The 13,949-nt window shown below is 32.8% G+C and overlaps 1 protein-coding gene across 3 annotated transcripts in view; it reads right to left on the bottom strand.

Annotated features, from left to right (window-relative positions):
* Window positions 1-330: 330 nt before the first annotated feature.
* Window positions 331-13,949, bottom strand: part of PRRC1 (proline rich coiled-coil 1) — a 32,483-nt gene continuing 18,864 nt past the window's right edge. For 2 of the 3 annotated variants that reach the window (XM_009241003.4, XM_009241004.4), the window contains exons 7-9: window positions 11,194-11,297; window positions 7,466-7,568; window positions 331-3,712 (exon numbers count right to left, since the gene is read on the bottom strand). In XM_009241003.4, coding sequence (XP_009239278.1) covers window positions 3,503-3,712; window positions 7,466-7,568; window positions 11,194-11,297 — 417 coding nt within the window. In that variant the 3' untranslated portion in view covers window positions 331-3,502. The remainder of the gene's footprint in view (window positions 3,713-7,465; window positions 7,569-11,193; window positions 11,298-13,949) is intronic. The other variant, XM_002815839.5, reaches the window with a different exon arrangement.

The raw sequence follows: 13,949 nt of genomic DNA, 5'->3' as shown, positions 1-13,949 counted from the left end.
TTTAATTAATTCTGCTGTGAACCGAAACTACTCTAAGAAATAAAACTACTCGAAAACCCAATACTCAGAAGTGTCCTCATGACTATAGGCCTTAAATTCCTACCTATTACCTTTATCTCCAATGTATCCATCCTCTCCTCTAAATATTTTGAGTTCTTGCACCCTGAAGTTAGCAACTCTGGTATATGTGAATGTTACAGTTCCACTAGAAAGATGGTGGTTAAGTCGCTGTTGTACAAGAATTCTTGGCAGTCAGTAACAAATTTACGTAAAAAGAAATATGCGTCCTTTCAATATAAACTAGCATTTAAAAAAAAATCACTATACAACTTTGGAAATAAGTCAAAGCATTGTTTATTTATGACATATTTACATACTTACAAAACTGATTTTACCCAATACATCATCCTGCATAATATCATAAAATGAACACCATATCCTGGGAATAAAAATCCATATTTCTTAATAATTTATGTATAGCCCAACTTTTAGAACACAGAGTATTATCAATTTGGCTTCCCAAACTACAAAGTCCTGTTTATAATTTTTTCTAGCCAAGGAACAGAGTAGATTCAACAGCATATTAAAGTAATTTAGTTAACCCTGAGTAATGACTAACTTGCATAATTTTGAATGGATGTATATAACACACTTTCATCTGCACTCTTAGATATTTATACTATCACACTATCTTTTTGTCTGTATTTATCCACCTCAATTTTCAACTTCATGAATCTTCAGAAGAAAGAGGAACAAAGAATGAGAAAGTAATAACAACAGAATCGTTAAGAGGAAATTACTAGCACTGCCAGAAGTCTGTGACACAGTTTAGGTCTAGGGTTGTCTCAAAAACCTAACAAAAGGAGGATCCCGAATTGAATAATCTGAACACCTTGTCAACTGAGATTGATATTAAATTTTTTTCCTGCATTCTTTGTTTCCTATCACACTAATTAAATATTATGTGTACAAGCTTATAAAATTCAATAATTTGGATTAAAATACAAAATTCAATAACAACCAGGAGTTCTTCGGAAGAAAAAAAAAATCACAAAACAACCCCAGCAGTGGTGAAGAACTGTATTAAAGATGGCTTTTCCTAAGACAGAGGGAGAACAAAAGCAAATAGTACTCTCCCTCCGCCAAGGCTAGAGCAGGAGGTTCAAGGAAATGGGCAGGAAGAGAACAGAACACTCAAGCTGGATGATTAGTGAAGGAAACTGTGGTCTGAGACTGATGATCAGCATATCTTATGCCTAAACACCACCACTAAGACTACCTGGCTAAGCTGCCATGGTGTGTTAGAGACGATGAGTTACTTTTCTTGCCCCTTTTACAACAGGGAAATCTAACGACAACAAAATAAACAAAAGGCTGAGAAAGCTGAGCATGTGAAGTCAGTCATGCTCTGCTGCTTTTCAAAAACTCTGGGCCAAAAACCGAAACAGAGAGGCCAGACCAGTTCATGTATTTCTCTCTTCCATCTGACCGTCTCTCAACTTCCTCACCCACTCACACTGTTCCGAGCAGAAGGCTTACCAGGTCACCAGGGGCAGGAAAATTTCTAGCTTCAACCAAGCCACGGAATAACTCTGCCACTGCTCTTTGGGGATTCTAGGAAAATAATCATCTAATGAAATGTCAATATTTATGATTCTATGAGAACAATTCTCAAAACATCAAAAAGACATTTGTGACTTGGTAAAATAAAAATCAAAGAAAAATTAAGATATTTTTAGAATCTGTAAAAATTTCCTTATAATAGGGAAAGTAGCAGAACTATTTTAAGTAAGGATATGCTTCCCTTCAGTCTGTAATGAAAGACTGTTTTTGTCATCATGCCATTGCCGTGATAAAATACTACTAGAAAAGGACAGCTTTTAAAATAAAGTGTAGAAGCAAATGGTAGAGAAAGCCTTCTTGTACTTGAAGGAAGGAAAGTATTCTGTCCCTGTTACTCCTGGACAAAAGTACACCAAGGCAACCTGTAACCTCTCTGTGCTGTCTCTCATGACTTTTAATGACACAGAAGTCTGATATTCACTGAACAGTCATTATACAGTGCTTGGAAAGTAACATATATTTAATATTCAAATTTAATATTCATTCTTCTTATCCTCAGGTAAAAAAAGAGCAGAAACCAAATAATGACTTGAAGTGGCATTAACACAAAGCAAACCTGATACCTATGATACCTAAAGACAGTGCAGGACAAGAGCTTCAACAGCTTTTATAAAACTGCCAGAGATTGTGCTAACTCTTTTACATCTAAAGAATTGTATAGAAGAGTAAAAAAATTAAATTACATTTTTATAAGAAACTATCTTCAAAAAAGTTATTTGAACTTGTATATACAAAGTTCAACAGTATTAAGAAAAAAATTTATTTAATTATGATTTATCTAAGTCCAAAAATGATAAAATATATTATTTGAGGGGAAAAGGCTTCCACTAAATAGAAATACAATAGACTAAATAAACTAGATTGAATATAAAATAGTTTCTTTGAAAACATCCATAAAAAGTAAAGAACAAATGGCGCAAAGTTAAAAAAGTAATGCTTAAGGCAAACCAAATAAGTAACCTTAATTGAAGAGACATACTATATCCCACAAGCAATAAAGTCACCACCTCTCAAAAATTTCTCTATTACAATGTGTAGAGAATATGAGTGGAAGCAGAAACAATGGCTGTTGTCAGAGCTTATTCTTGGAAGTACTGAACAGTATTATACAAAAATAACTTGAATACTTCTGATTTAAAATATACTTGAATCATTTGCCCCTTAGCTGTCATATAGCAATGAAAAAATAAAATGTATTACCCCAATGTTCATAGTATAAATCTGGGAAATGCCAAAAGTTATGCTTAAAATTGAAAAAGGTATGATTTTCCAGATTATATGTGTACGTGATGGCCAAAAAAGAAAATGATCAATTCCATTATTTTGGCCCATATTACTGAAAACATGCACAGAAATGTGGAACATCTCCCGACAAGTAGGTGTCTTATACTGACTGTTGAGCAGGCTGCTCAGCACCAGCCCTGAGATTGTGTGCACGTACAAAAGTAGTCAAAGACTGACAGAAAAGAGATGAAGCCAAAGCAAATCATGCTTTTATAAACATTCAACGAACATGTTCTTTAATAATGTCTTCTTTAAAGAACAAAATAATCAAGTACATGGCATTAAGTTAAATGTCTCCGCACATGAATTTCCACCTTATAAATCTGGTATATTAAATTGTGCTATAAATAGATTTGTATATTTTCTTTTTTGAGTACTATGATAGGTGAAATGGTATGACTATAAAAAGGATTTGTTTCTTTTTGTCTCCTGGAATGACACAATGCCTTTCTAGAAAAAGAAAAATTGCAGCCTACAGGAAAATGATAAAAACTACTGGATTCATTTAGACTATTTGATTTAGGAAGGTACAACCACTTCTTTAACATCAAGCTAAAAGTGGAGGAAAGTCTCAGTCTCCTAGGTAAGTCTCCTCTCACACTGTCCTGGGTGGCAGGCGCTGTTTATACATGCCTGCTATTGCTCTGGCTGCACTGTAGATCATCTGCCGACGAGACATCCCAGTAAATGCCATGTGCCAATCAGTCCGGCTGACATTCAGTAAACTCTTTTCCAGGACTTCACCCACTGTCACCAAAAGGCCTGACCACCTCAGATTGTAGTCCTGGGGAGTTAGACTTTGAGCCTATGGAAAAATGAAATTGATATTACTTATAATACATTTAAAAATATCATTGGAACTAGCTATAAGTGACATTTCAAAGTGTTTCATGTTATTTTAAATATAGATTATGACAAACTCTGAGAAATACAGCTAGGCTGCCAACTATATCAAGTTACAAGGCTAGAACACAATCAATATAACATTACACACACATCTACTTTTTAAAAAATATCCCCATTAATGAGGCTAACAGTCGGAAGGTTTGAGTTCTAGTTCTAAAGTAAGTGTCACTTCAGGTTAATAGTAAGATTGGTATAAAATCAGTGCTAAAGTTATCTTTTACAGTAGTAAAATTTCAACCAGAAAGAGGAAAACTGAAAATTAAGGCCTAAATCCATTCAGAAAAGAGTTGCTCAATTATGGAAATTATCTCTGGAAATGTGATTCACATGTTAATATGTATCAAGTAATATCCAGTCCTGGACAACATCAACCACTGATGCAACATTCCTAATTGACCCAACTCATATTTGCTCCTATTCACATCATTTATTCATCTACAAAGGAATGAGAGAAGAATAAACTCATTGCTTGATATCCAAGAATGATGCGGTTTTTCTGTTTTAGGGTGTTAGGTATAGTCCAGAGGAGTATAGCCACATCTAGAATGGATCTGTACAGTTATACATGACTACCAAATGTGCCATGTATTACAATCACCTGAGGAGCTCTTCTTTCTTTTTTTTTTTTTTTTAACAATATCTAGTTTCTCACGTGCCACTAAGATAACTGAGACACCAAGATAACTGAATTGGAAACTCCACAGCTGGTTCCAAGAGAAACAGTACAGTATTACACACGTAAAATAGCTTCCAAATAAATCTGATGCAAACAGTCCAGCACTTGGGAACCCCTGCTCTAAGTACTCTCTTCCAATGTGTATACTACAGTATCAGTATTTCACTATATTTCAAAGATGAGAAACAGCAGATATACTACTAAGGTCCTCGGAGACACCAGTAACACTGTGCTTCTCAAATTATGGCATGCCTATGAATCCCCTGAATATCTTGTTAAAATGCAGCTCCTGATTCACTAGTCCTGTGTTAGGACCTGAGAATCTGCATTTTAACAAATTCCTAGGTGCTGCTTATGATGTTAGGCCAAGGACCACACTTTTTAGAAACAAGGTATTCTATATTATTGGCAAAAATCCAGAACAGCTGGGGTTTTTTGTGGGGGTAGGGAATCATTTATATTTAAGTTTAACAAGTATAAATTGTATGAAATTTATTTCCAGATTTTTACTAATATATACTGATAATTCTAATTACCTGAAGGGCTGACTTCTATTCCCTTAAATTAAAAAATTCCAACAATAAAAAAGCGTAAAACATTTCAGAATGAATAAAAAGAAACAGGGAGGAGAGCTGAATAGCTGAGGATAAAAAGAAGACATTTCAATGCACACAGTTTTGTATGTTCTAAATTTTAAAACCAAATGACACAAAATAAAACAAACAGAATAAAAAGCAAAGTAAAAAGCAAGTAACACCCTTTAAATACCATTATTCAGAATTAACCACTATTAACAGTTTGCTGTGTATCTTTCCAGGCCTTTTTCCCTATTCTTATTAAAATTTTAAAGCACACACATACACGTGCCTGCTAGTAAATGGGATCATACTAGATGTGTTGTTTTTGACTTTTACTCAGCAATATGTAATAGCTATCTTTTGGTACTGGTACACACGAGTCCACTTCATTCTTTCATGTCTACTTCTTTCCAATATATATTCCTAAAAACAACATAAAAATTGTCCTTTGCAATGGTCAGACATCTAACACAGGGGTCAGCAAACTTTTTCTGAAAAGAGCTTTGTGGGCCAGACATTCTCTGTTGCAACTACTCAGTTCTGCTGCTATAGTACAAAAGCAGCTATAAACAGTAAGTAAGCAAAGTGGCATGTGTGTGTTCCAATAAACTTAATTACAAAAAGATGACAGGCCAGATTTGGCTGTGAGCCACTGTTTGCTGACCCCAGATCTACAGCAATGTTAACAGTGGCAGTGACAGGAGCATCCTCATAATTATAACGTTTTCAGTGTTTTATTTATTAGATCTGACGTTTGCTTTGATTTTGTAGTACACACATACCCGTCTAATACTAAGAGCTATTACTATGATTATTTTTAGCAAATACCTTCAACTCTTATCAAAATCTTTTTTCTCCTTTCAATGCAGATGTTCATGCACTGAATTACATAAATTTACTATTGTTGAACCATTCTGCTGTTCTTGGGACAAATCTTTCATGGTCAGGATACAATGTTCTTCTAATACATTTCTGAATTTTATTTATTAATTTTACCAATGGTTTTGACATTTAGTTCTTTGGACTATAATTTCATTTAAAGTTAAAAGAGGCTAGTCTCACAGAATGAACTGGAAAATTCTCTACCTCTATTTTTGATACCTCATACAGCAAGAGTCATCTCTGAACATTTTGTAGAAATCACTTATAACACCATTGGTACTCAGTGATTTTTTTTTTTTTAGTTACATAAAGTTCTTCCATTTTAATGCTTCAATTAAGCTGAATCATATGAAACTGACAATATATAACTATTCTGACTATCAAAGGCAACAACATCATTTGGTTCAACCTAATACGCTTAACTATGGCAAAACTTCTATTTTCCTAGAAAATCCACTCTTTCATCTAATTTTTCTAATTTATTGGCATAACAGTATGCATAGTATTCACTTACAGTCTTTTAATCACCTTCATATTGAAATGAGTGTAATGTTAACACCTATAAAAAGGTTTTCTTGAACTTATGAAAAGAAATTATGGTATAAATAAAAGTTTCAGTAAAATTTCAAATTCCAAGCATCAATTCTTAGCCCCCTTTCTAAACTGTAATAAGTAGGCCAGAGGTTACTTTTAGGGATTTTGTGAACACATATGCCAAAGTTCTATGAAAGTACACATACACGCATTTTTCTTGGGAGAGAGCCCAATAGTTTTCTTAGATTCTCAAATGCCTTCAGGTCCCAAATAAGTTTGAAAGGCAGTTTTGAAATGATATTTAACAATGTACAAAGTACAACTGTAACAAAAATTGACAGAAAAAAGTCAATAGAATACCACATAAGAGCACAGAGACTCCAATGCAAGTATATATTTATATTCCATTTTGTTCATGAAAGGATTAGAGAAAACATACCAAAAAAAAAAAAAGAATAAGGATTATCATTTATACTTACATTCTCCTGGAAACTGTGTGGATAGGTACACTATTAGGTCCATTTTTCAGCCAAAAACCTAAAGACACGTGCCTATAAGGTTTCTAATGTTGACCTCACTAAGATGAAGAGGAGGACAATCAAATCAAGGAAAAGGGAAATGGAGATAACAGTGGAAATGAAATGTGAGATAAAAGGGAAAGCAAACGAAAGGTGGACATAAAACAACTAGAAAAGGTAAATCTTTTCCGGAACTCAGAGTAAAAACAAAGAAAAAAATGAGAGAAATAATGATTAACCATGCAATGTATTACCTTTCAAAGACACCTGGAAAACAAAAGGAGGAAGGTACTAAAACAACATGGATCAGGAAATTAAAAAGCAAAGAAAAATACTAAAAGAAAAATGACTGAAACAAAATCAAGAACATATTTCTAACAAAAAATCGAACACAAATTTTTATTCTGAAAACAATATTGGAAGTTTCTCTGGAGCATAATGAAAAAGCAAAGGAGAAAACCAACCTGCTGTACAAATTCCAAAGGCACTGGTGTGGCTTGTGTAAATGTTTCTAGATGAATGCCATGGACAGGATCTTCAACCACCAAACAACCAATGTCAAACCATCTGCAACAGAATTACGAGTTTCAAATGCTTTATATGCCAAATAAAACTTATCATGAACAGACAAAAAGAAAAAACAAGTACTATTATTCAGATAGAACAGATTTCAAAACAGAAATCTTTTTCTTACCAACTTGCAAAAGGGCAATTCATAAAAACAACAGATAAAATTACTCTGTATTAATTCTAAGAGGAAAAAACAGACAATAACCACAAAGAAAAAATAATTTAAAAATACTTACCATGGAAAGCTTCCTTTCCATGGGAAGGGAGAATAATCAAAGTAAGGGTACTCAAATATGCAACAGGTAAATTTACATACATTGAATATGCAAACAGCTTATAATGAGAAATATTTTTCAATTGTCACTTGCTAAAATATGGGAAATTTTATAATACAAACTCTATCATGAATATGTACTCAACTAAGTTACTACTAAAAAATAAGCTCACTCAGAGGAAACAATAACAATACTCTCTTCATTAATAATAAATCCTTCTAATCACAATTTCTGAATTATTCACAATGAGTCAGTCTTTGAAAACAGCCTCATGAAACCCAGGAAACTTCTCTTCATTTAAAGAGACTGATATATTATACAAAATGATAAATTTTAAAAATGACTTTAGTGAAAACAACTGTAGTACCACCCAAATTTTAGCTAACCCAAATCATCAAACAACCAGATACCCTCAAAACATGAATTTAAACAATAAAAGGATATGAAGCAGGAAAATGTTTAATGCCTATTTTTTAATGTAAATCTAATAAAATGCAATGAAATATAAAATGGATTAGGAGACTTTTATTTACACATTCAAAAAAACAACAAAGTAAAATATACAGTAACATAAGTAACTTTGCTGAATACTAAAATGGCACTTCATAATGTCTATAGTGTTCATATCCTAAAACTGTTTAAAATTAAAAACATTAAATAATGACACTTATTTTATTTGGCAGACTAACAGACATTTTATATTTTACTACAACAACTTTCTCAATCAAGATAATGTATTTGTGAAGCCTCCATAAAGTCAAGCTTAGCCAGATTTTATTTTGCTTTATTTTGCATAATTTGCAGACAATAATGTCTATGGTGAATAACATACTAACCAAGCTTTCAGGTGTGGACATCCTAAAAAGTGTTACTGAAGGTATGAGGAAAGTTTTTTCTATGATGCCAGTGAATATACCTTAGAACACCGACCTAGCCTTGACTCAGCTCAGACTGTGACTGAAGTACACTACATTACCCTCCCCTTCCTCACACCCCTACAATTGTGTTTATTATTACAGAGGAAAGGATGAACCTTCTCAAAATCACTTAAAGACTCTAGAGTTTTGTTTTCTGAACAATGGTTTTCAAAGATTACTATGCATTCAGAGAGACAGCACCATATATTCAAACCAAAAGGAAAAAGGAGACTAACACAGACCACAAGTGACCCTGATATTGGAATCAGTAGATGAGGATTTAAAAGTAACTATGGTTCATATATTCAAGAAAAGAGAGGTAAAGATAGTTCAACCACATTTTAAGATACAGGCATTCAAGAGATAAATTGAACCTATATTTTAAAAGGTAAGAACTCTATGTAAGAGTTTAACAACAGGCTGGACACAGCAGAAGGCAGGATTAGTGAACCTGAAGACAGGTGAATAGAAAATGTCAAAACTAAAGAACAGAGAGGAAAACAAGAGTGGGGGAAAAAACCTGACAATGTGAGACACTGTCAAAGGTGAATGGGCATGTTATTAAGGTCCTACAAAGCGAAGGGAGAGAAATGGGCCAGACGCAAGTTTTGAAGACATAAATTGTAAAGAATTTCCAAAACTGAAGATATTAATCCACAGAATCAAGAAGCTCAGCGAATCCACAAAAAATAATTATGAGAGCAAGCAAGCAAGCAAATACATATAATCATACCATACTAAAACTGCAAAAAATAAAACGACACAGAAAATCCTAAAAGCAGCCAGAGAAAACAACATATTATCTTCACAGAGACAATACACAAGATGGAGAGATGACTTTTTAACAGAAATGACAGAAGCCAGAAAACAGTACCATGACATTTTTAAAGTGCTGAAAGAAAAGAAACTGCCAACTTAGACTTCTACATCCAGCAAAAATAAAGGTGAATTAAAGCACTTTCAGATAAACAAAAGCTGAGAGAATTGGTAGTGAACAGCTCTGAACTACAATGTATTATCAAAGGAAGTACTTTAGGCTTCCTTTTGAAGAAAAATGACCCCAGACAGAAAAACAGAAATGCAGGAAAGAATTCAGAGAATAAACAAACAAATACTGACTGCAAAGAACATTACTAGTTATGTCTTAAGAGCTTAAAATATATGCAGAATTAAAATACTTAACAATGATACCGCAAAAGGTGAAAAGGGAGTGAATAGTATTAAAAGTAGTACTAGTATTATCACAAGTTATAATTTTTATTATAATATATCAAAAAGGCATATTGTAATTTCTAATGTTAATTATTAAATGAACAGTAACAGGTTAATAGAAAAAAATGACACAACAATCACTGGATGGTTTCTCAATGCTTACATAGAAAGTTGAAACTTATCAACCTAGAATTCAGAGCTCTTCACAATTTGTCCCCATGTCACCTCTTGATTTCCCATCCAACAAACCTTCAGCCAAGTTGATATAATCACTGACCCAAGAATACATTTCAATTACCTTCAAACTTTTTCTCCACCCAGAACATCCTATCTCCTTTGTTCCATTTGGCCAAGTTTCACCTCTTCTTCAAAATCCAGTTCAAGCCCTAATTATTCGTGAATTTCACCTGACACTATCTCCACAGAGTTACCTCCACTGAAATTTTATATATTTTCTGTCAGCAAAAAATTATGTTTCCTTTTATACAATTACTTAAAACTGCTCATCTGTGTACTATATATATATCTTCTCTCCCACTGGCCTATAATATGCCTCAAAGTTGGAGGATATATTTTGCATATTACAAGCCACAAAATGCTATGCCCATTGTTATTCAACACCGAACAAACGAATAAAAAATAAAAACAATAAAACCATAATGCAATTACAAAAGAAGGTAGATTTCAACAAAGGGAAGTTATTTTAATATAAATCAATTAAGCAAATTAAAAATTTTTCCCATAAAAAGCCACCTGAAAAACAATGATAAACTATGCTGTCTGGAGGTTTTTCTAAACTATTATGAGTACAAGAGAGATACTGCTCACTAGAAACTCAAACCTGGAGAATGCCATCAGGCCTTCTTGCCCATACATTCCACGACTTTGAATAACTATGTGAATAATTGTGTTTGCTACTCATGGTCAGTTATATCCACACCAAATCTATCATCTTACACTTAGTGCCATTTTATTAATTATTAGCATGATCTCAGAAAGCAGGCATGATCATCTCCATTTTATAATTAAAAGAGACACAAGGATAGAAATGCCAGCTAAGCCATGCAGGACACACAGCTAGTTAAGTGATATAGCCAGCATCAAAATATACTTTTCTCTCTGGTTATAAAACAGGAGACACTTTTTGCTAAGTATTCAGTGTCAACTCCCAGACCCAATTATATTTTGCTTCCAAGAGAAACATAATACACTTCTTACTTGTCAGGCAGCAATTCTGCAATGAAGTTTTCTACTGACACAGCTGTCTGTTTTTCATGGATCACCCCGGTTCGACGCAAGCTATCTATCCGTTCCTGAGCACCCTAAAAAACAATGGCAGAGGTTAGAAACCATTTCAAATTATTAAATATTAAATATACTAATTTATGATTACACAATACATGCATACATTTATACGCAAACACATATATATACTCACTGTAAACGTTCAAACAATACAAAAATATAGAGTAAAAAATGACAAAATACAATTACATTTCCTTAGTATCAACAGTTTGGGGTACACCTTCCAAATTATTCCATATGCATTATGATGTTGGTTGCTATTGTGCATTCTTTTTATATTACATTTTCTCATTGACTGTTACTGTTAAATAATTTAAGAAAACTGTATTTTTTAATGTTGATCTGGCAAGAGACCATCTTACTACATACAAAGTTTTTATCAGTTCTGGCAGTTTTGCAGTTAATTCTCTCTTGAATTTTTTAGGTAGGCAATCATATCAATAATAAATACATTTTTCTCTTTCTTCTGATTCCTTTTAAATATACATGCACCAAAATGACTAGTTACTTAAAATAAAAAGTTGCAAATGTATACATTACACCACAGCTTATTCAACAAAATAATTACCATTAAAGACATGAACCGCTTATATTTAATAGAAAACTAAAAGCTGGATTACTGAGGGAAAAGGTTTCTGTTTACTGCTTTTATCTGAATCCTTTCATAAAAGGTGACCATGAACAATGTGACGAACATGTGTTCAAAACGCAAGATAAAAAGCCTGAACAAAAATAGCCATGGATAATTTTTATAAGGATAGTAGAGGTAAACAGAGAATATCAGATTAAATGGTAAATTCTTATGCAAATGAAAATTAAGAAGGCTAGGACACATCTCGAGAAAACTCAATTTTTTTCAGACAACCGAAATAAAAAAGAAAGTGACAACTGTATGAGAACGTGTAAGACAATTTAAGATACTAGCTTGTAAAGATGAAGATGATAGGATTTAAAGTACAATAAAACCAAGATTGTATATTTTTGCTCACTCTTCCATCTCTAGTTTCCAGCACAGTGCCTAACTTAATAGGTGTTCAATAAGAACTTACCACATAAAAAACTGAACAAAGAAAAAAATAAAGGCTTCTGAAGGCCTATGTGGTCAATGTTAAGAATACAAATAGTGTAAATATGGCATCACCAAATCTAATAACACTTAAAGAGGCAGCTGTTGATTTTGAAAGCAATGTTAACAGATAAGATGAACTTAATTATTTATACCGGATGTTACAAATTTGCCTAATTCACTCCTCCCAGGAGGCAGTTATGGCTAAAGTTTGATTTTAAAAAAGCTTAAGTAAACATTAATTCCATAAAAACTATTAAGGGATTAGTAAGATGTATAGAGATTCATCCCCTAACTCTTTGAAGGTGATATCTCAGCTATGCACTACAACAAAATATTCCTAGATTTTATGCTTCCAGGGAACAGAGACTAAGTTTGTTCATTTTTCACTATCCTACAGCACAGAGCTTTATACTTCACAGGATTCACAAAATATTTAATTAAAATTAATTAGTTCCTGCCAGAAATAGGATAATAAGCTAGGTAGACACATTTCTTTTTTGTTTATAAAATCCATAAGAAAATGAAAATGGGGTTATATCTGGCCTTTCTTTTTCCTCTGACCACTACATTAATTAAATGTGGCCTCTTTTGGAGTTACAAATACAGACATTTTAATATTAGTCCCTACCAATGTTTTGAGAAGGAGATTTTTTTTAGCAATATAAGAGATCAAGAATTAGGTAGTTTAGAGACCATATTAAAATATTCATTTCAGAACTGAAGAACAATACTGTACTCTAAGAGCTTATACTAAGCACCTTCGTTCAGTGAATAGTTAAAATTTTATGTATTTTCATAAATGCTTATAGATATTATATTTGTTGAATATAAAACTATATAAAACAGTAGTCATAACTAAAACTGGCTTTTCAATAAAGTTAATACTTGGCATAAAAGTTCTAGAAGCTTCCTAACTTTAATTTTGGCTGAACTGATTTACTTCCTTAAATAATTTCCTATTTTTAAAAGGCAACGTAAGTTTAGTTCAGAAAACCCATTTACTTCAAATAAAATCTGATTGGGGAGAACAAAAACAGGTTACCATTTTATACTCTAAGATTCTACATTATTTTTCTTCTCATTAGCTCCCTCTACTGTTTCTGAAAAAAGATAAAAAGCAGACAAATTTACAAATCACTTTCTTATATATTAGTTTCAATGAATTTTAGTTTTGAGCTTGTACTGAAAATTGTGGAAAAAGAATTCACATGTGTAAATTTGAAAGATAAAAATCAGCAGCAAAAATAATCTGTCAAATGCTATTATAAAAAGATAAATGCAACTACAATAATTTCCATCAAATAAGGTTGCCAACTTCCATATCACATTTATACAATACTTCACAATTTACAGACAACCCTTGTTTTAGTCTCTAATGTCAGTGAAATATACTCACCATTTTGTCTAATAATCTGTTTCTACTTAGGATTTTCTTCAGTTTACTCTCTGCAACTAAATCTTGAAAAAGTCTTCCTTCTCAGACCTATAAACTCTTTCCAACTTGCAAAACCTCTTGGGAAATCTTCAAATACATTCTCAATCTAAGTACGTGACTTGTTCCAGTCTTTCAAGTAAAAATCGCCCATATGAATGCTTACGG

Source organism: Pongo abelii, chromosome 4 (assembly GCF_028885655.2).
Source record: "Pongo abelii isolate AG06213 chromosome 4, NHGRI_mPonAbe1-v2.0_pri, whole genome shotgun sequence".
NCBI classification, from domain to species: Eukaryota; Metazoa; Chordata; class Mammalia; order Primates; family Hominidae; genus Pongo; species Pongo abelii.
The sequence above is the reverse complement of the archived record's forward strand: the minus strand, read 5'-3'. Positions and strand labels throughout refer to the sequence as shown.